The 17,728-nt window shown below is 36.0% G+C and overlaps 1 protein-coding gene across 1 annotated transcript; it reads left to right on the top strand.

Annotated features, from left to right (window-relative positions):
• The first annotated feature begins 128 nt into the window (after positions 1–128).
• Positions 129–16,297, top strand: LOC110835189 (protein FAM91A1). The gene is made up of 13 exons (XM_022075144.2): positions 129–456; positions 1,047–1,341; positions 1,779–1,960; positions 2,769–2,869; positions 3,651–3,810; positions 4,042–4,190; positions 4,780–4,987; positions 6,059–6,342; positions 7,164–7,327; positions 8,010–8,158; positions 8,275–8,350; positions 9,588–10,249; positions 10,801–16,297. Exons 1-13 carry the CDS (start codon positions 385–387, stop codon positions 10,927–10,929), a joined length of 2,631 nt encoding a protein of 876 aa, XP_021930836.1. The 5' UTR covers positions 129–384; the 3' UTR covers positions 10,930–16,297.
• The last annotated feature ends 1,431 nt before the right edge of the window (positions 16,298–17,728 follow it).

The following is a 17,728-nucleotide window of genomic DNA, read 5'->3' as shown; positions in this document are numbered from 1 at the left end:
TAATATCATGTTTAATCCATATGGAAATTCTCTTACATCCATCTGGTGTTAATCAGCGAGACAAGTCCTAGTTGTTCAATTGAAGTTAATATCTTAAACGGCTGACCACAGAGATAGTTACCGTCACATTCCAATGATAGAAACGAGACGGTTACAATCTTATAGCCCAAACAAGTCATTTATCGGCCTAATTTTGTGACCAGAAGTTTGAATCATCTGAGAAATTATTGAATTTCAATTATTTTACTCACGACTGTACTCTATGGATGTTATCGAATATCCTGTCTCGATTAGAGAACATGGTGGAATAATTGTAAGACAGGTGGTGGAAGAAGCTGAAATTTCTAATTTATATCATATATTTAAAATCCATATCTGAGTAAAATGAATGGTGAAGTGGAATTTCACATTCGACAAAATTATCAATGGGTAAAACTACCGGTGACTGTCAAACAGGTATGTAGTGTTGTTGAAACTGTGGCCATTTCAAGACAAGCATTGTCTCGGTTGTCAGACCAAGCACTATAATGAAACCCCATTACATCCACGGTGTCCTCCAGTAATATTGGAGTTTAAGCGGAAGGTGGCCGTAAATGTAACATTTGTTTCTGTACTCAGAATATCTCAAATACAGTGCTGACTGATGGATGGGTCACCTTATAAAGGAAGGAAATAGTGATATTTTTCTGGCTTTCTCTGGGATATTCGTTTTTGTAGATACGCACGCTTGCACAGTGCATTAACATAGTTATGTTATTTACTGATATGTATATAATCATGTTGATAATGATAAATTATTTTCTTATATTTGTATTTCTGCAAGAAAGAGTCAAGTTGCAAAGTTAGGTTAGCTTACTGTAGGCTATGAGATTTAAGATTCTCACAGCAGTGAAAGTGTTGACTGTGAGTAGGTTAAGTTCCTTTTTTATGGTATATTTATATCGAGTCTTAGTACATGTAAATACAAATTGGATTTTTCCTCTGGTTTGGTGGAAAATATGATTGTTTACACAAAGAGGCTGAAGTTGTTATTTGATCTGTTTCAGAGTTTAGGTAATTCACAAAAGGAGTACGAAAAATGTATTGTGAACTTCAGCATAAAGAATCAGCTGCGATACCGTGGAAATCTTGTAAGATTTGTTCGCAAGGATGAACGGCGATACTATGAAGACCTACTGAGTTACAGCAGAGAAAATCTTATGTTGTATCCTTACCACTTATCTGATGTGGTGGTTAAGGGTCTTCGTGTGACACCATTTCAGTATTATATCTCGATGATGGAGAATATAATGGAGCAGGAGAAAAGCTATGACTCACTGCCAAACTTTACCGCTGCCGATTGTAGGTTGATTTTATCATTTATATTAACCTTTATTATTACTAACCATGTGCTGGTCTTTAAATTATTGGTCCAGCAGGTCTTGCTAATGACATGCTGATCATACATTGGGATGTAATACAATGATATAAACATTTTTATATTTGTAGGAAATAAATTTGTTCACCATGTCTATCTAAAATGTTTCTAGAGGCTTCTATGATTGTCAGAAGGTTTCTTTTATTATAATTACACTGTATTTTATGATATTCTGCACTCTGAACATTTATTCAAGTGCAGACCATCACCTAACACCACTGGTATTTTAACTGGTACACTGAAGGTTTAGTTTTCTTGTAAGTTCTTTCCTTTTGAATGCTACTGTTCTTACTTATCAGAAAACAGGAAATCAAATAATGATTATGATTTAGAACTAAGACTTGAATTTTGTGGATTTCAGGTCTGAGGTTGTTGGATATTGGTCGCAATGAATATATAGACTTAATGAATCAGTGTCGCTCTGGTCGCAAACTCTTTCGGCGAAAGAATGTGAGGGACCTCCTCCCACCAAAGCCAGCAGGGATTAATGTAGAACCTTGGTGGAATGTTGAAGTGGGATGTGTAATCGAGGAAGATATCAAGGTGCATATAGTATATTAATTATAGTTATGATATCAGGTATTCTTTACAATATCAGCTTTGGCTTCACGTTTTTCTGTATTTTTCTTACGTTGTTTTATATCCTCTGTTTTTCATATCAGTTGAATAATGTTTGTTTAGGCAATTGTGGGCATTCAGTACATTAATCATTTTCAATTATGAGTTTTTAAAACAAAATTTTCTTCGTTTATTTGCATATTTATGTAGTACTATTTCCTGTGGTGAAATAAAGCTCTCTAGTATAGCAGTGGCATGTGTTCCTAGTATTCAAGCCCTTTTCAGGTCTCATACATGGCAATCTGTTTGGATTAAGGTTTGTCTACAGTTCCTGTACGAAATAAGCAATAGCTGCATCATGCCCCATAAAATGGAATTCTCACTCGATGTTCCTCTTTTTAAGATTTTCTTACTTAGCATTCATTTTCTATGGTTCCACTGCATTATCTCATTCTTAAATTTACCCATTGGATAAGATGCTGGGTGGCTCCCAGAGAGATGAACAAAAAAAATCCCAATTAATTTTCTGGTAATTGAACTCCACAACTTAGTTCCTACTTTAACATTTTACTTGCTGTTATCACAGCTCACATATTAGTTGCTTGAATAATATCTTATTCCCATTAAATCAATATATACTTCTTATAGATCTGTGGTTGTTATGTAATTTTTGTATGTATACAGACAGATCATGTTAATAGCTGACAGTAAATGTGATATATACAATATGTAATCCTGACTGATATACTAGAAACAGTCCTGCATTTGTTTATATATTTTTTCTTATTTTCAGCTGATTTCTCAATCAGAAAAAGAATTAATTGATAGAATTATTGATCATGGATGTCAGAAAGCTGGTGATCTGGATTACAACTTGGTTCACAGTTTGTACAAGTTAGTATATTTGTTAGTATTCTGTATATATTTTATAACAGTAATAACTTATTTTGCTACCGCAATTTTGTGATCCGTTCTATCAGGACTCGGCACTATCCACCTTGAAACAGCATCGGCTAAGTCACATGTTTTCTAGTTGTGTTTCATTTGTGAGCGCTGTTCTGCTACCTTGCCGCTAGACCTTAGTATGTTCTGTGACTGCTGCAAGCTTGTGACTGTGCTTTGAGTAGGTTTTTGTTAAACTTTGATCCCCAGTATTCACCCTCAGATGGGATTCTGTTGATCCTTCATCAATGGAAATTGTACTCAGGTAGGTTTATATTAAACCCTTATCATAATTGCTAACAGGTGGGTGTTTATTGAACTTTTATGTCTTAGTAATTGCGTACAGGGAAGTTCTGTTAAACTTTGATCTCTGGCAGTTGTCCTGAACCAGGTTTGTTCTGAATGTTTCATACGTAGTTTATATTCACATTTGAATACAACCGTCACATTCCAGCTGCTGGCAGAAACTGCTATAAAAAGTAAGTTGATTTAGTTGTTTTATAGCGCAATACTTGACTTGCATCAGGAAAACCTTGTAGTGCTTGGTGATGAGTATTGCCATTTGAGCTGTGAGCCAGGAAGTGACTTGGGTCATATATGCAAATTGGAAACTTTTGGTAGTATCTCAAAAACTGAAAATAATGGCAAAATATAAGGTATTTTCAGTGACACATCTGACTTATATCGTAGCTACTTGTATTTATATTATTTAAACCTGTCAATTTTATTACAGGAAAGGTCTTATCTACCTAGATGTACCGATAGAGGATGATGACTACATAGTACTACCACCATTAGAAGGCTTTGTTATGAATCGAGTTCTAGGTGACTACTTTGAGACATTGCTGTACAAGATTTTTGTGTCCATTGATGAACACACGTCTGTGGGTGAGGTGAGCTTCTCTGCTGCACTTTTTAATACCACAGTTGATGCCACATAACTCATTACGAAAAGTGTCGTTAAGTAGCCCAAGAATCAATGAGTCAGTCAAGAGTATATTTATTCTAGAATGTATTTATTTGAGATCTGTTCACAGAGACTATGCTGATTCAGGATTGTAGGTTGACACACTTATCTCTGTTTGATCTGTAAAAGTATGCCTAATAATGATATTTGTTTATAGTTGGCAAATGTACTCCAAATCGATGCTCAGGCTGTAAAGAATGCAGTGTCCTTGTACTGCCGACTTGGCTTTGCTCGCAAAAAAAGCCATGATTCTGAATGTGCAGACCTTAATCCCACGTGGAGGAATGTATTAAATCCTGCAAGGAAGTAAGTATATTTTGTGACAATTTTTATATTTGATTTTACAGTCTATCCAGCATTTATAATGATCTATTTATTATCGTGCAGCAATAGTCCTTCAGTATAGAGGAACTTTTTCCAGGCAATATATTTGCCATACAGATACAGTACTCACCTCAAGCTAATCACATGAACAGCACACATTTAAGTTTTGAGACATCCTCTAATCTTACAAGCCTAAGTTGCATCTCTGTTTTCCCTTTGTGTTGTTTCATCATTTCTTACTTCACTAAGAAGGCAGTACTGGGATACTGGGAACGACCCGTTCTTTGAGTACCTGAGTACTGTGGATCCCAACTTTTCGTTGTCTCGATCTATAGACATTTGGTAGGACTCCTTGGACGAGGGATCGGCCCATCACAAGGCCTCTACCTGTACACAGGACAGCACAACACAGAAAAACGCAGACAGACATCCATGGCTTGAGTGGGTTTCGAACCCACGGTCACAGTGACCAAGCGGCACAAGGCCCACGCCTCAGACCACGCGGCCACTGCGGACCCCGAAGGCAGTAAACATGTATTAAAAAGACTCTTGTTATGTGTTGTCTTTACAGTAGAGCAATGTCTACAACAGAAGAACCACTGTTACTGGAGTTAAACTCTGCATTGATTGAAGCTGGAATTACACCACCAGAAGAAATTTCAAGTGGTACAGAAGAAGTCGAACCCACCTTCCTGTCCAGCCAACCACGCAGTAGGCGAATAGCTTTCTTATTTGATTCGACTCTTACAGCATTTCTTATGATGGGCAACTTGTCTCCTGTAAGTATTACTCCTTATATTGTAATTAATTTAATTATTCTTCTGGTTCATGAAATGTTTTATTCACCTTCTTTTCAGCTTTTGTTGTGTTTGCTGTTCTGGTTATATTTTACTTTGTTACATGTTTGTTGTATAAAGAATAGTATATGTTTTTGTAGGGATATGAGTAGCTCAAAACATTGAAGACATATATGATGTGAAGCTTTCACGGCGGCTTTCATTAAAGTCTTCTCGGGCTATCAGCTGTGTTAGATGTTGATTAATCGCCGACGTTTCGAGGACCATCTCTGCCCTCATTTTCAAGGCACAGTCAACAACAGCCTTGAAAATGAGGACAGAGATGGTCCTCGAAACGTCGGTGATTAATCGACATCTAACACGGCTGATAGCCTGAGAAGACATTATTAATTGAAGTCATACTTCTGCAACAAAATGGTTCAGGTTTATAACATATTGTGTAGTTATGACAGTGGTTGTTTGTTGCTCTGAGGGATATGAATATTGAACTTGACCACAATTAATTGTAGTGATGGACACGAACAGCTTGTTCTTGAAACATGGTGACACCGTGCACTGGCCCACTGTTCTTCATCTCTTGTTTGATTGAGCACTTTAAAAACTAAATTTTAGGCTGCCTGTGCAAAGTCTGATACTTAGCTTTTTATCTTCATTTTTAAATATAGAATAAAATCTCACAAAAATTAAACAACTGCTTGAAACACTTTATTTCTACAAAGAAAATTATACAGTGACATATATAGACAGCACAGACAGACAGACACAAAATGAACTTGCTCATTATTTGTTGGACAACTTGACAGGAGTATCTGACTTCTCCACTTGAGTCAGCATTCACAAAAATAATTCACAGTATTAACTTACAGAAGGAGCTAAAGAAACTGGATGGTATGGGTACTGAAGACTGCCTATTGCCGATTGGTTTAACTCATGCTGGTGTGTCAGTCACTTGCCATTCTGTTTAAATCCTAGACTAGTATACTGTTTCTAGGGATGAAATTTGTGCTTAGGTACTTAATTACCAACAGATGTTATCTTGGTTTGTGTCTCTAGGGATTGAAAAATCATGCTGTAACAATGTTTGAAGTTGGAAAGTTATCAGATGAATCTTTAGACAGCTTTTTGGCTGAACTGGAGAAGATCTCGACTGCTGACAGTGAAGGAGAGGCGCAGCGTTACTTTGACCATGCACTTATTCTTCGTTCCACAATCTTATTCCTGCGTCATAATCGTGCCATGGGAGAAGATCTTAACCTGGCACTTGATTTGATTCGCTGTGAGAGTCTTCAGTCACTCGATCCTGCCACGTGCTCTCGGCTGCTCAACAAGAACTACATGTGAGTGCACAACATTATATGTTTCTTTCTCAATTAATATATGTTCTTTTGAGTGGAGTGCATAATGGAGAATTCAAATCCATCTGTATGTTTCATTGCCAAAACCACTGAATTTTATGCTGGAGAGTTGTGTGGCAAATTCAGTTTTGGTTTATATTGTTGTACCGTAAGTGCTCTAAATGTTTTTGGCAAGTGGTTTGCATGCCTGTTTCATATCAGTATTACAGTATATCCCTGGGATCATTTCTTTGCCAAGAGACAAGCTATCCTGATTCTGTCATGGTTTCCTTAGTCATTTCAGGCAAATTCTGGGATATTGCCACAGATGCTTCCTTCCATATCCTTTCCATTTTTTTTAATCATCTTATTATTCATTGTTATCTAGTCTGACATAATAACATTGTCTTTAAATAAATATAATCTCTACTTTATGTTAAAACTCATGTAACACTTATTGGTTTTCTAAAAAAATTATTTACAAGACGTAAAAGTGGGTCTCATTAAGAATTTCAACTTTTATCATTTATTTTGACATGGTGAATATTTAACAAACAAGGAAGAATATTTTTGACTGCACAGTGTGAGAGCTGCACTGTGAATAGCTTTGCAGAGGGGTATCTTTTGTACAGTAAATGAGCATAAATGTTAATGAGATACACAATAATAAAGAATTTGTAGATATATATGTATTCCAATGGAGTACATCTTTCTACTTTCGTTTATTCAAATGTAAATCCTAATGAGGTTAATAGATATGCCATCTTTTCTGATAGTTTCATACCTATCTTCCTTTAAAACTGGATCATATTTACTTATTACAGGTTACTGGTATCGATGGCTCCCCTCAGTAAAGAGATCCGGCCAATTAGCAGTTGCATGCCTCCACATCTAGGTCCAGCTGTGCCTGAAGTGAACACTGTTTGGTTCAAACTCTTTATCTACCATCTTACTGGCTATGGCCCACCATCATTGTTACTTTCTAAAGGTATGTGTTCCATATATAACAGATTGCAACCCCCCCCACCATTATAATCAGGGAACATTGCTCTTTTTTTGTAGATGAATTGGTTTTCATGGTGTTTTCAGAGACTGATGGAAAAATTATATCAGATTGCAGTAGATACATTGTAGTAATCAACTATTACTGTTTAGTTTCAGTGTGTTGTGTGTATGGTAGAAATATTGCTCATAAGGTGTGATTTATCTCATGTGGACTTCACAGCACATATTCCATTTCATGTTCTGTGCTCCCAGGTCTTTGTGTTTATCTGCTGTGCTGTATTCAAAATGTTTTTTTGTCGATAAAATGAAACATATCAGATAAACTACCAGCAGTTTGGACTTCACACTGCAGACTGCGTGGTGTATCACATGTTGGCTCCCAGGGGATTTTTGCATGGCTCACCCTACGCTAGTAAAAACATTCAGAACTTCAGAAATGTTTTTGTACAAACCATGTGACACTCCACCGGCATCCACCTCTTTTGTCTCAGCTGCGGTGGTAGAGATATTTTACTCCATGAAGACTGAGCCTTTAATAAACTATGTAGTCCTGTGACCCACCATTGTCCCTCATGGGAGCCAACATGATAAGTGGAGTTCAGTCTGGATTGAGGTAAATGTAACTTTGCACAAATGTTGTTGGTACTAATGAAGTGTTGTGGTAGGAACCCGAGTGAAGAAACTGCCTCAGATATTTCTCAACTATGACAAGCTTCTGGTCACAACTTGGGGACATGACCCAGGGGTGCTTCCTGTGTCAAACATAATATTCACGCTCAATGATGCACTTTGCCACTCTGCAGTTCTTGTCCAGGTATGTGTAATACAACTGTAAGATTTTGGAGGTAGGTTTGATAATGTATCTGTCTTGCTATAACATGGCCTTGGAAAAATTAAATGTGTCTTAAACAGTGCTGCAATATGTTACAGGCTTATGGTGTAAATCGTGGGGCAGAAACATGTCTAATTCCATTCCCTTCATCTGGGAAGACCCACTGTACAAAAGGTAAATTTGTTTCTCATTAGACATAGAACATGAATTTGACCTGAGGTGAGGATTAACATAGGTGATTAGCTGTACAATTTGGCTATCTTAACTGTGAGGAAAGAATCCCCATTATCAATAAGAAGGGAAGTTTGGGGTCTTCCAGTACCATTATGTATGAGTGATGGTTGAAATTCCATTATTTTCCCACAAATAAAACTCTTGATTGTTCAGTTCATCATGTTACGGACTGAGCGATGAATTGAAGTTACCATATGATAGCTGGATAGTCTCTGTGACATGATTTGTATAATTGATTTCATGAAGTCTTGCTGATTTGTTCATAAGTTATCAGGGATTGGTGGGAAGAAACATACTTTCACTTTTTGTGGCACCGGCCTGTGGATAGTACAGGAGGTAGCCCTCGATTTGCGCTGATTCAGAATAACGCCGATTTTGAAACCAGCAAGTCAAAAAGTTAAAAAAAATACTATTATTTATACCGTTTAAGAATGTATATCGTACTGATTCTTATAATAAATCGTAATTCTTACATCGCTGATTTTTAATAAAAATTATAAATACAGTCATCTCTGCAATTACGTATGTTTTGTTAACGCAAATTTGCTCCAATGAGATCGATGAATCAGTAAAAGCTGTTTGTGAAATGCAAACCTTTGCATATGCAAGTTTCCTCTTATGCAATTTCATTCCTGGCACTTTAAACTTTCAAAGAAATAATTTAATCTCTGCGGAGGTACCGGGGATATTTTTACTACGTGATTTTATATAGGTCAGCGTCTTACATTAATGCAGCTATCGCATAACAGCTGAGATGACTGTACACATCAATCACGTGAAAGAATCGCAGTCAATTGCAGGGACCAACGAATTGCTGATTGTAAGTGTATAAAATATATTTATTTAAATTCCCTTTATTTTATTTACGTTATTTCAGAGCATTAAATGTAATGCCATTATATTACTCGTCAATGTTTGGGTGCTGGGAACGCATGTCATTGGCTTCCCATTGATTTACATTATAAAAGAGTTTCAATTTATGCCAGTTCGTCCAGGAACGCATCCCCGGCGTAAATTGAGGGCTACCTGTACTTTAAAAATGGTACATAACTTCAATAACCTAGCTACTTTATAATACAATCATCTTTCCATTCAACACTGTGTAACCTTTGTACTTGAAAAATAATTTTTAAATAAGCCAAGGAACAATACTAATAACTCTTACCTCTGTCACCAGGTAATGGCAAGCAGAAATTAGACTGGAGTTCCCATCCTGCAGTCCTTAAATTGTCAGATAATATAGACCTGGTTCACAATTGTGGATTTATCACTATGGTGAACCTAAACACCACTTGTAATAATGGCCTAAACATTGTTGGTCTGCCTACTGAAGCTAACACAGCAACGTCCACTCAGCAGAATGAGAGACAAACCAGTCTTGTGGAAGCTTGGGTCGCTGCTAACAGCAGTCCACTTGGTGGTGCCAAAACATCAAGCAGTCCAGTGAATGGTTTTACAAGTGAGGAATGTGCAGATATTTTAGAACAAGAACTGGATAACTTATGTGGTGAACAGTCCCCTAAATTGGAACAGCCTCAATATGTGCATATTGAAAACTCTGATAAAAGTGATAGCGATAGAAAAGCAAAAATTGATGCTGAGGTTGGAGCAAGGGAATCTAAAATGTTAGGAGTTGATAGAGGGTTGAAAGCTGAACAGGATGAATGGACACTACTAGACTGCTGCTTTGGTGTACCGCTGTTTGATGCAGAAGCCAACTCACAGATATGTGAAGCCATTGTCTCCACAGAGCTGTGGAGGAGAGAAAGTCTTGAGAAACTTACAACATCCAGCCGGAGACTTTGCCTTCGGTTGCTGGACTTCATTGCACGTAACCAGGTGATTGATTTGAGTGTATTTTTTTATGCCAGAATTATATGTGAGAAAATTACTCATTTTCTTGGAAGTGGAATATGATTCACGATCGTTATGCCCCTCCCTCCTTGCTCACTCCAATGATGACATAGTTTGCCCATGCAGATTACTTTGTGGTCCCACTCGAAGTGGCTACTGCTGAAGGAAGTTTGTGTGTAGTTTAATAAGCCACCTTAAATTTTAAACTTAACATTTAATAGAAAATGTATTTTGTAGATATCTTTCAAGTTAATTAGTAATTATTTTTTGACATTACCAAGTATTTTGAGTCATTTTTTCAGGGGCATAAAACATTTTTATTCACGTCGAGGGAGTTTCAGACTAAAAGAATGGTTTGGGTCTCCCTTGAAAAGTTATCATCTGGACAAGATTTTCCGTACTTTATCATTGTATTCACAAAAGTCCATCATCGGAGCTACTTAAATCCATTTCACACTCTGCTTTTCTAAGATCCATTTTAATATTACCCCCCACCCCATTCTTACAGGATTAACATATATTAATGATGATTGCAGGACCTGCCTGTTCTCCCTGAAGAAGTCGATGCGACATCGAGCAAACGTGGAAGTTTTCCATCAGTAGCCATGCCAACGAGGTGTTTAAAATTTAGCGAAGGACAATTACAACAATGGAATGGCAAGTAAATGCAGTACATATTTTGTTATTTGAAGTACTTAGGTATGTTATGAAAACGTAGATCAGGTCTCCGAGAATGCCCAGATATACAAACCACTTCATATCCCTATTTTATCAGTGAACATTTGTAGGCAACTTTTCTTTGGTCACGCTCCATTCAGAATGATGTTTTCACGAGAATGGAATGTTTTGTGGCAAATCCTTCTATATCCTTCCACAGTCGTCTTGTTATGTTCCCATGCTTTCCCTAATCTCTTTTGCATATCTTCTGTCATTTAGTTTCTTCATCTAGGTCTTGGTCTCTCCAGTGCTTTCTTTATGTGACAGTTTTTCAGTATGGGTTTTGAGAAATGGAGAAAGTAACGTTTTAAGAAAAAGTAAGTGTAGTTCTATAAATGTGTTAGACCCCATTATCATTAAATTTTCACTGTTGTGGCATATTAATTTGCATTTACAGTAAGCATAGAGGAAAATCACCTTCATACACAATTATGAGGCTTTGGAGACCTAGAGATATACAAAGCTTCATTCAGAAGTACGTAGATGAGATTTTTTTAACACGTCATAATTAAGGTATAGTTGTTTATAATTTTAAAAAATTCAACTGCAATATAAATATTTTAAATTTGGTATATTAGATTGTCATCAGCAAATAAAACATAAGATGAAAATTTAGACATTCTCCAATTTTGACGTAATCTTTCTTGAGGCAAAATTCAGTTTCAAGAGACTTGAGCTCAAAACTAAAGATGTGGCAACTGTGTCTATAATGTGGAAATTCCAAGTACTTACATTCATCACGTTTTCACAAATGTGTGAAAATATGATTGTTGACTGTGCATATTGTTTTAATTGTTAAGACTTGCCTCAGAAAGGTGATTTTATCCCTTTAACACATGATGGTAACAATATGTAGACTTACTTTTAACAGTCAGTAACTCTGTATTTTGAACACACATGGATTTTCTGTTTATCTCTATAATGGAGATGTGTTGTGTTCTCTTTGGAGTAGGAACTGAATGTTTAAATACTATTCAGACAAACATAATGCTTCATTGGGTTAAAATGAAAGTTCAATAATATTTACATTTAGTGGATCAAGCCCACATTCCTGCATTTTTTCATCTTACAACCATGTATTCGAAATTGCATTCCATAAGCTGTGCATGGATTAAAATGAAATGAAATTTCAAAAAGCATTTAATATTAATAGGTATTTTATATGATTTTAGTCTAATAGGAGCACACAGGTTTATACATAGAATTGGACATGTATTGCTACAATAGTGTGCTTCATAATAAACAACTAGCTAGTCATTTTAAATAATCAAACCAAGACAAAGTACACTAATTAGAAGTAAATATAGTAGTTATAACAAAGGATATATTCACTTAGGATTAAACATTCCTTGAACATCAAGACAGAATATCGTAATTATTTTTTTTTTTTTTGTCCATTGAATTTGTGCTTTGACATTCTGTAGGGGTAGGTGCTGTTATTGAAGCAACATTTTGTTCCCACTGTGTGCACTAGAATCTCAGGTTCCTGCTTAAATTGAAGTATACATTTTTAATTCATTTTATTTTCTCAGACCTACAGAGAAATGTCTGTTATGACTTGTTAATATAAAGGATTATTGTGAATTTCTGTTAATGAACTGCAAAATCAGCTCATCCCAAGAAAACAAGCATCCACATTTATCAATCCCTGTGTGGGTGTGTCTCTTGCTGTTGTGGCATTAATTACTTGAGCTCCTCAGTTCCTTCCTTATCATACCATTCTCATATCCAAACTGGTTCTCAGCTTCCTGCCCATCAGATATCAGTTTTAACACAGATATAACTCCAAATTCTAGTGAAAACTTAATAATTCTTTGAGCGTTGAATTACATTTATTTTTCTGTCTGCTCTGACCATTCCGTATCTTACTGGACACTTGACTTGTCATGGAGACTCAATTTCAAGTGACTTGAAGTGAGATCCATGGTGGATGAAGTACTGAAACAACATTTTCTCTGAGTTCTTTAATTTATCTCTGCTAATATCATTCCACCATTGTTCCATACTCATATCACTACCCCACAATTTGTATGATAGCCCTTATCAGGCAGCACATTATTGTAGCATTGATCACGAGTTGAAGCTTCATGTCTGACCTGACACAGATAGGTCTCAGATAAAGGCAGTTGATGAGAATTCTGTCTTTCTATTTTTAATTCAAAGGACAGAAATGAACAAAAGGTACTAGTACTTGCAGTTATGTTTTCTGACCATCAGTGACTTCGGTATGTTAAATATACTCTAATTTTTCATCATTAGAGACTGGTGTAATGAGCGATATGAATTGGTAAATAAGTCTCACACTTATTATTGGTTGAAAATTAGTATTGCCTAGTTAAACAGTTCGAACCATCATAATGTCAATGGCTTTGCAAGAATTGTGTGCTGTTTTATAAAAATTTAATAAGACTAGCAGTCGGATGTGTGTTCCCAAAACAGAGAGCAGGTGAGAGGTCTTGAAAATTCATTATGTCACATGGTTGTGCATTCTTATAACATTTGTACGTATTACACGCAATAAAAACTAGCTGTTGCGCACTGGATAAATTGAATCATGGCATACTTATCAGAAATTGTCATTGGCAGAGGACATGTTAATGTAAAATTGCAGTAAAACATAAAACTATATAAATATATTGTGAAACCATATATGCAGTATGTAAACTGAAGGTTAAAATCATTGACAAAAAACCTGGCTAAGAAAACATATTTAAATGGCCAAAAGAATATGACTAATTTAAAATCAGTGACTCAGATCATGGCGTAGTTCATAGGCATTTCATGTGACCAACCGTAAGTAATGCCCATTACACAAACAGCTCAAAGAAAAGATGAAGGAATTGTAAATGAAGATCAGTGGTGCTTGTACCAAAAAAAAGCATTCTTTACCAGTGAGGTATCTTCTTGATTTGTATCAGGGAAGTACTGGGTTCAGTTCTTGGCTCAGATATTGGCCATCATGTCTGAGGCTTATTCTTTATAGTTGAAAATATTTTTGTCCTGCTTTGTATAATAAAACTTCTGTTTCAACCAAGCACATGAAATATAAGGTTCCTGAGTTACAAACTTCAGTTAAATTAAAAGAACAATGTGCAGAACTTAAATATAACATACAATAGGAGAACATAGGAAGGCCAGAAATACAGTGATCAGAAATATTGCTTTTAATGGCTGGAGGAAAGAATTTGAAGAGTCTGAAACTGGAGTGTTCTTGTCAAGGGTGTGTAATGGTTGTGACTGAGAATCATGTACATGTGGATATTCAAGAATTTACTGTATTTGGTTAAATCATGTTATAGATATATATTTAAGACTTGTTTATTCTTTGTAATTGATTCCTATTATTTAATTTAAGTGCTGCTGGAAAGAACATTGATATGCATATGTATAAATTAAGTTGGTGCTTTGATTTTCCTGTAATTTGTACTTCAAAATGTGAATGTTTTAATCATTATTTCTGAGGGACTTTGTAAAATTGAGAATTGACTGAATTGGTTGTTAGGGACACTAAACATTCCTTTTCCTCTGTGGCGGTGTAGTTGCTAAGATTTAAAAATGGTACACGTACGGGACCTTGTCTTTATATAATCTGTATATACTGTGGTATCCCAGACTAGGAGGAAGTTTTACAGAATCTGTAATTTAATGTCCAGAATCTCTCATTATATCTGACATAGACATGTATTTCATTCCAAGTGTGTGACAAATTATGTTGCATGTACTATGTATATAATTTATGCTAGGTCTGTGTGAAAAGAAGGGAAACTATTAAAATACAAGGACACTAATATGTTGTCCAATAATAAATATCAGAAATTGCTAAGCTTTTGTATAGCATGTGTTGATTCTGACATGTTTCATTTTATGTTAGAACATTATTGGGTAATATTCCAGGTTTTCATGACTTGTTTATGTATTTTTTCCACAAAGTAAATAAAATTAACATAAATTTATAATGGCGAGCTCATGCCTATATGATCACATGTTGACACCCAGAACTACTGAATGGATTTTCACTAAACTTGGGAATTGGTTGGAATCTACACTAAATTTGTCAGTTGTATTTAATTTTAGTTAATATTGGTCCAATGTGACCCCTACTTTATGTGACATTCAAATGCAGTTTTATTGAGTTTGTCAGAAAGTGCCATGCAAAAAAAGAAATAAACTAAAATAAGCCACATAACATACAGACATTAGTAGAAAGTACATCCTTTACTTGAAACAAGAAAATGTTTAAGCATGGGGTAGCAGAACATAACTAATGACAGAATCTTGCTTAGTTACTTTGCTCATAAATTATTATTTACCATTCAGTATGGTAGTATACCACTAAATCATTATATCTTAGAGTTAAAATCTGGCAGTAGTCTAGTGATATGGGGGTGTTAAACCTGGGTTAAGAAATTACCTCTTATGGAATCTAAATGTTCATCACTGTTATCACAAAATCCCTCCATTGGACACACATTTAGCTATCTAGATCAATCCAGTTTGCATTTTCACAGCTGTTTCTGTACGATGCATTTTAACATTATGCTGTCGGTAAAATGGCTGGGTGGCTTGAATCTGAATCCTAGCAATTTACTTATAAGTTAATTTATTAGTGATTTAAAAGTCTTGAGTTTATGCTATATTAAGTACACGTTAAATTACCAACATGTTGCATATTGTAAACATTCGTCGGTATGTAATCATGTAAATTGGTATCTTGGTTTTCTGGCAGTATGGGCCCAGTTGCATTTACTGTTGTCCTCTAGCATAACTAGGACAAGCTTTGTCACAACATTAACTGGACCTATAAAAGTACATCCAAGAAAATAGAAAACTGTTACATACTTTATTAGTAACACCTTCAAATATATTCTAACATATTTCTCATGATATAAGATTGACTTTACTATTGTTATACTGTAGCTCTATTTTTATACTATTGCTGTAAAGAATGAAAGGTATATATACTGATTTATGTCTGTAAAATATTGTATGATATATATAATATACAAATTTGTTGATATTATGTACATAATTTTTACATTTTACTAATCATTGTAATATCAAAAGACAACCAATAAAAATGGCTAACCTTCAGCGCTGGGACAAGGTATGTTTGTGTCCGAGTAGAAAATTTTAATGTTACAGGCTGAAAAAACATGATGTGAATTTAATAACATTTATATACATGTATTATCAGACATTAATCAGAGCTTTTTCCTATTTGCATTCCCTGTTTTTAATATTACGTGTAAAAGTTTGGGTTGCTCAGCTGCTTTATCCTTGTCCCAGCTCTGCCAAGCTGCCTGTGTAAGTAAATCAGCAAGAGCCAATAGATTTACTGATGAAAGAATATCATTTATTCAGAGAATGAATATGAATGTTCTTTATATCTATAGGTCCTTGCTTTGTTAAGTACTCTCCCACCTCCCCAATCTGTTTTATTTATAAATACAGTGAAACCTCTATCTATCGTTCCCGGAACTATCGTTTTCCCGGATGCATCGTCCGTTTTGTTCGGTCCCGAATACATCCCATATAAAATAATGTTACATTTTCCCGCTTCTATCGTTCCTCGAACTATCGTTTTATCGCATCGATCGTTCAAAAATCTTAGTCCCGGCCCACAATTTTCCCGCAATGATCGTTTCTGAGAAATTAAAATGCTGGGTTTTGAGATAAATTAATACCGAAAGACGCACAATGTTTTTGGAATACGCAGTAGCGGTAACCTGTTATGTCGCCCAACCAGCACATTCTTTTGGAATGAGGGTCAGCGGTGCAGGGGTGATATTGGAGTGAATGGCGGTGCTCATTGTCAGAAATTTTACGATTTTAATTAGGGTGCACTCATATTTCGTTCCAGCGATGCCAGATGGCATGTGCACTGTGAATTTCTTCACAAATGCTTTTATTACAAGTACAAAGGAAAGGCTGGCGGCACTTTTCATTCTTCTGGTTTATCTCGTTTCCAGCGGTTCAGTGTCTTCTACGGCTACGTTTCGTTGAGTTCGGCAGTAACAGTACTTCCATTCTTCCTGTTATAGTTCCAGTCTATACTTTTGTTGTTGTTCCCGTAAATATTTTGTTATTCCTCTTACTCCTGTTAATTATTTTGTTATTATTCCTGTACCATGTCTCGCCCACTAAAGCAAGTCAGAACTCTTCAAGAAAGATTAAAAATCATAGAAGAAGTGGAGAAGAATCCATTTGAAAAAAGAATCGACATTGCTAAACGCCTTGGATTAGCACCATCTACTTTAAATTCAATAGTTGCAAAGAAGAAAGAAATCCGAAAACAAACTGACAAGTGCGGTAATTCATGCAAAAAAAGGAAATCCGGAAGAAAATCAACTTTCAGTGAGCTAGAAAGTGTCCTCTTCACTTGGTACCAGCAATCGCGGGCCTCAGGAATTCCTGTTGATGGCAACATCTTGCGGGAAAAAGCCAAGACGATAGCCGCAAGACTGAATATTGAAAATTTTGCAGCGTCGAATGGCTGGATTAGTAGGTTTAAAGAACGACATGGTATGGTCTACAAGAAGTTAGCCGGCGAAAGTGCTGCTGTGGATGTGGAAGTAACGGAGCTGTGGCTCGAGAGACTGCCAACACTGCTGGAGGGATATGAGCCGCGGGACATTTATAATGCGGATGAGACCGGACTTTTCTACAACGCCCTCCCGGATAGGACTCTGGCATTGAAAGGTGAATCTTGCCACGGGGGAATACGTGCAAAACACCGAATTACTGTTC

This window comes from Zootermopsis nevadensis, unplaced genomic scaffold (assembly GCF_977971745.1).
Source record: "Zootermopsis nevadensis isolate Lab colony 2312 unplaced genomic scaffold, Znev_1.0 Znev_ptg000002l, whole genome shotgun sequence".
Lineage (NCBI taxonomy): Eukaryota > Metazoa > Arthropoda > Insecta > Blattodea > Termopsidae > Zootermopsis > Zootermopsis nevadensis.
The sequence above is the reverse complement of the archived record's forward strand: the minus strand, read 5'-3'. Positions and strand labels throughout refer to the sequence as shown.

What these genes read in the sequence shown, in the direction of transcription:
- LOC110835189 (XM_022075144.2), top strand. Translation starts at nt 385, where the DNA reads ATGAATGGTGAAGTGGAATTTCACATTCGACAAAATTATCAATGGGTA. An exon ending in TACCGGTGACTGTCAAACAG is followed by an intron (nt 457 to 1,046) that starts GTATGTAGTGTT and finishes GATCTGTTTCAG; the next exon opens with AGTTTAGGTAATTCACAAAA. An exon ending in GAAGACCCACTGTACAAAAG is followed by an intron (nt 8,351 to 9,587) that starts GTAAATTTGTTT and finishes CTCTGTCACCAG; the next exon opens with GTAATGGCAAGCAGAAATTA.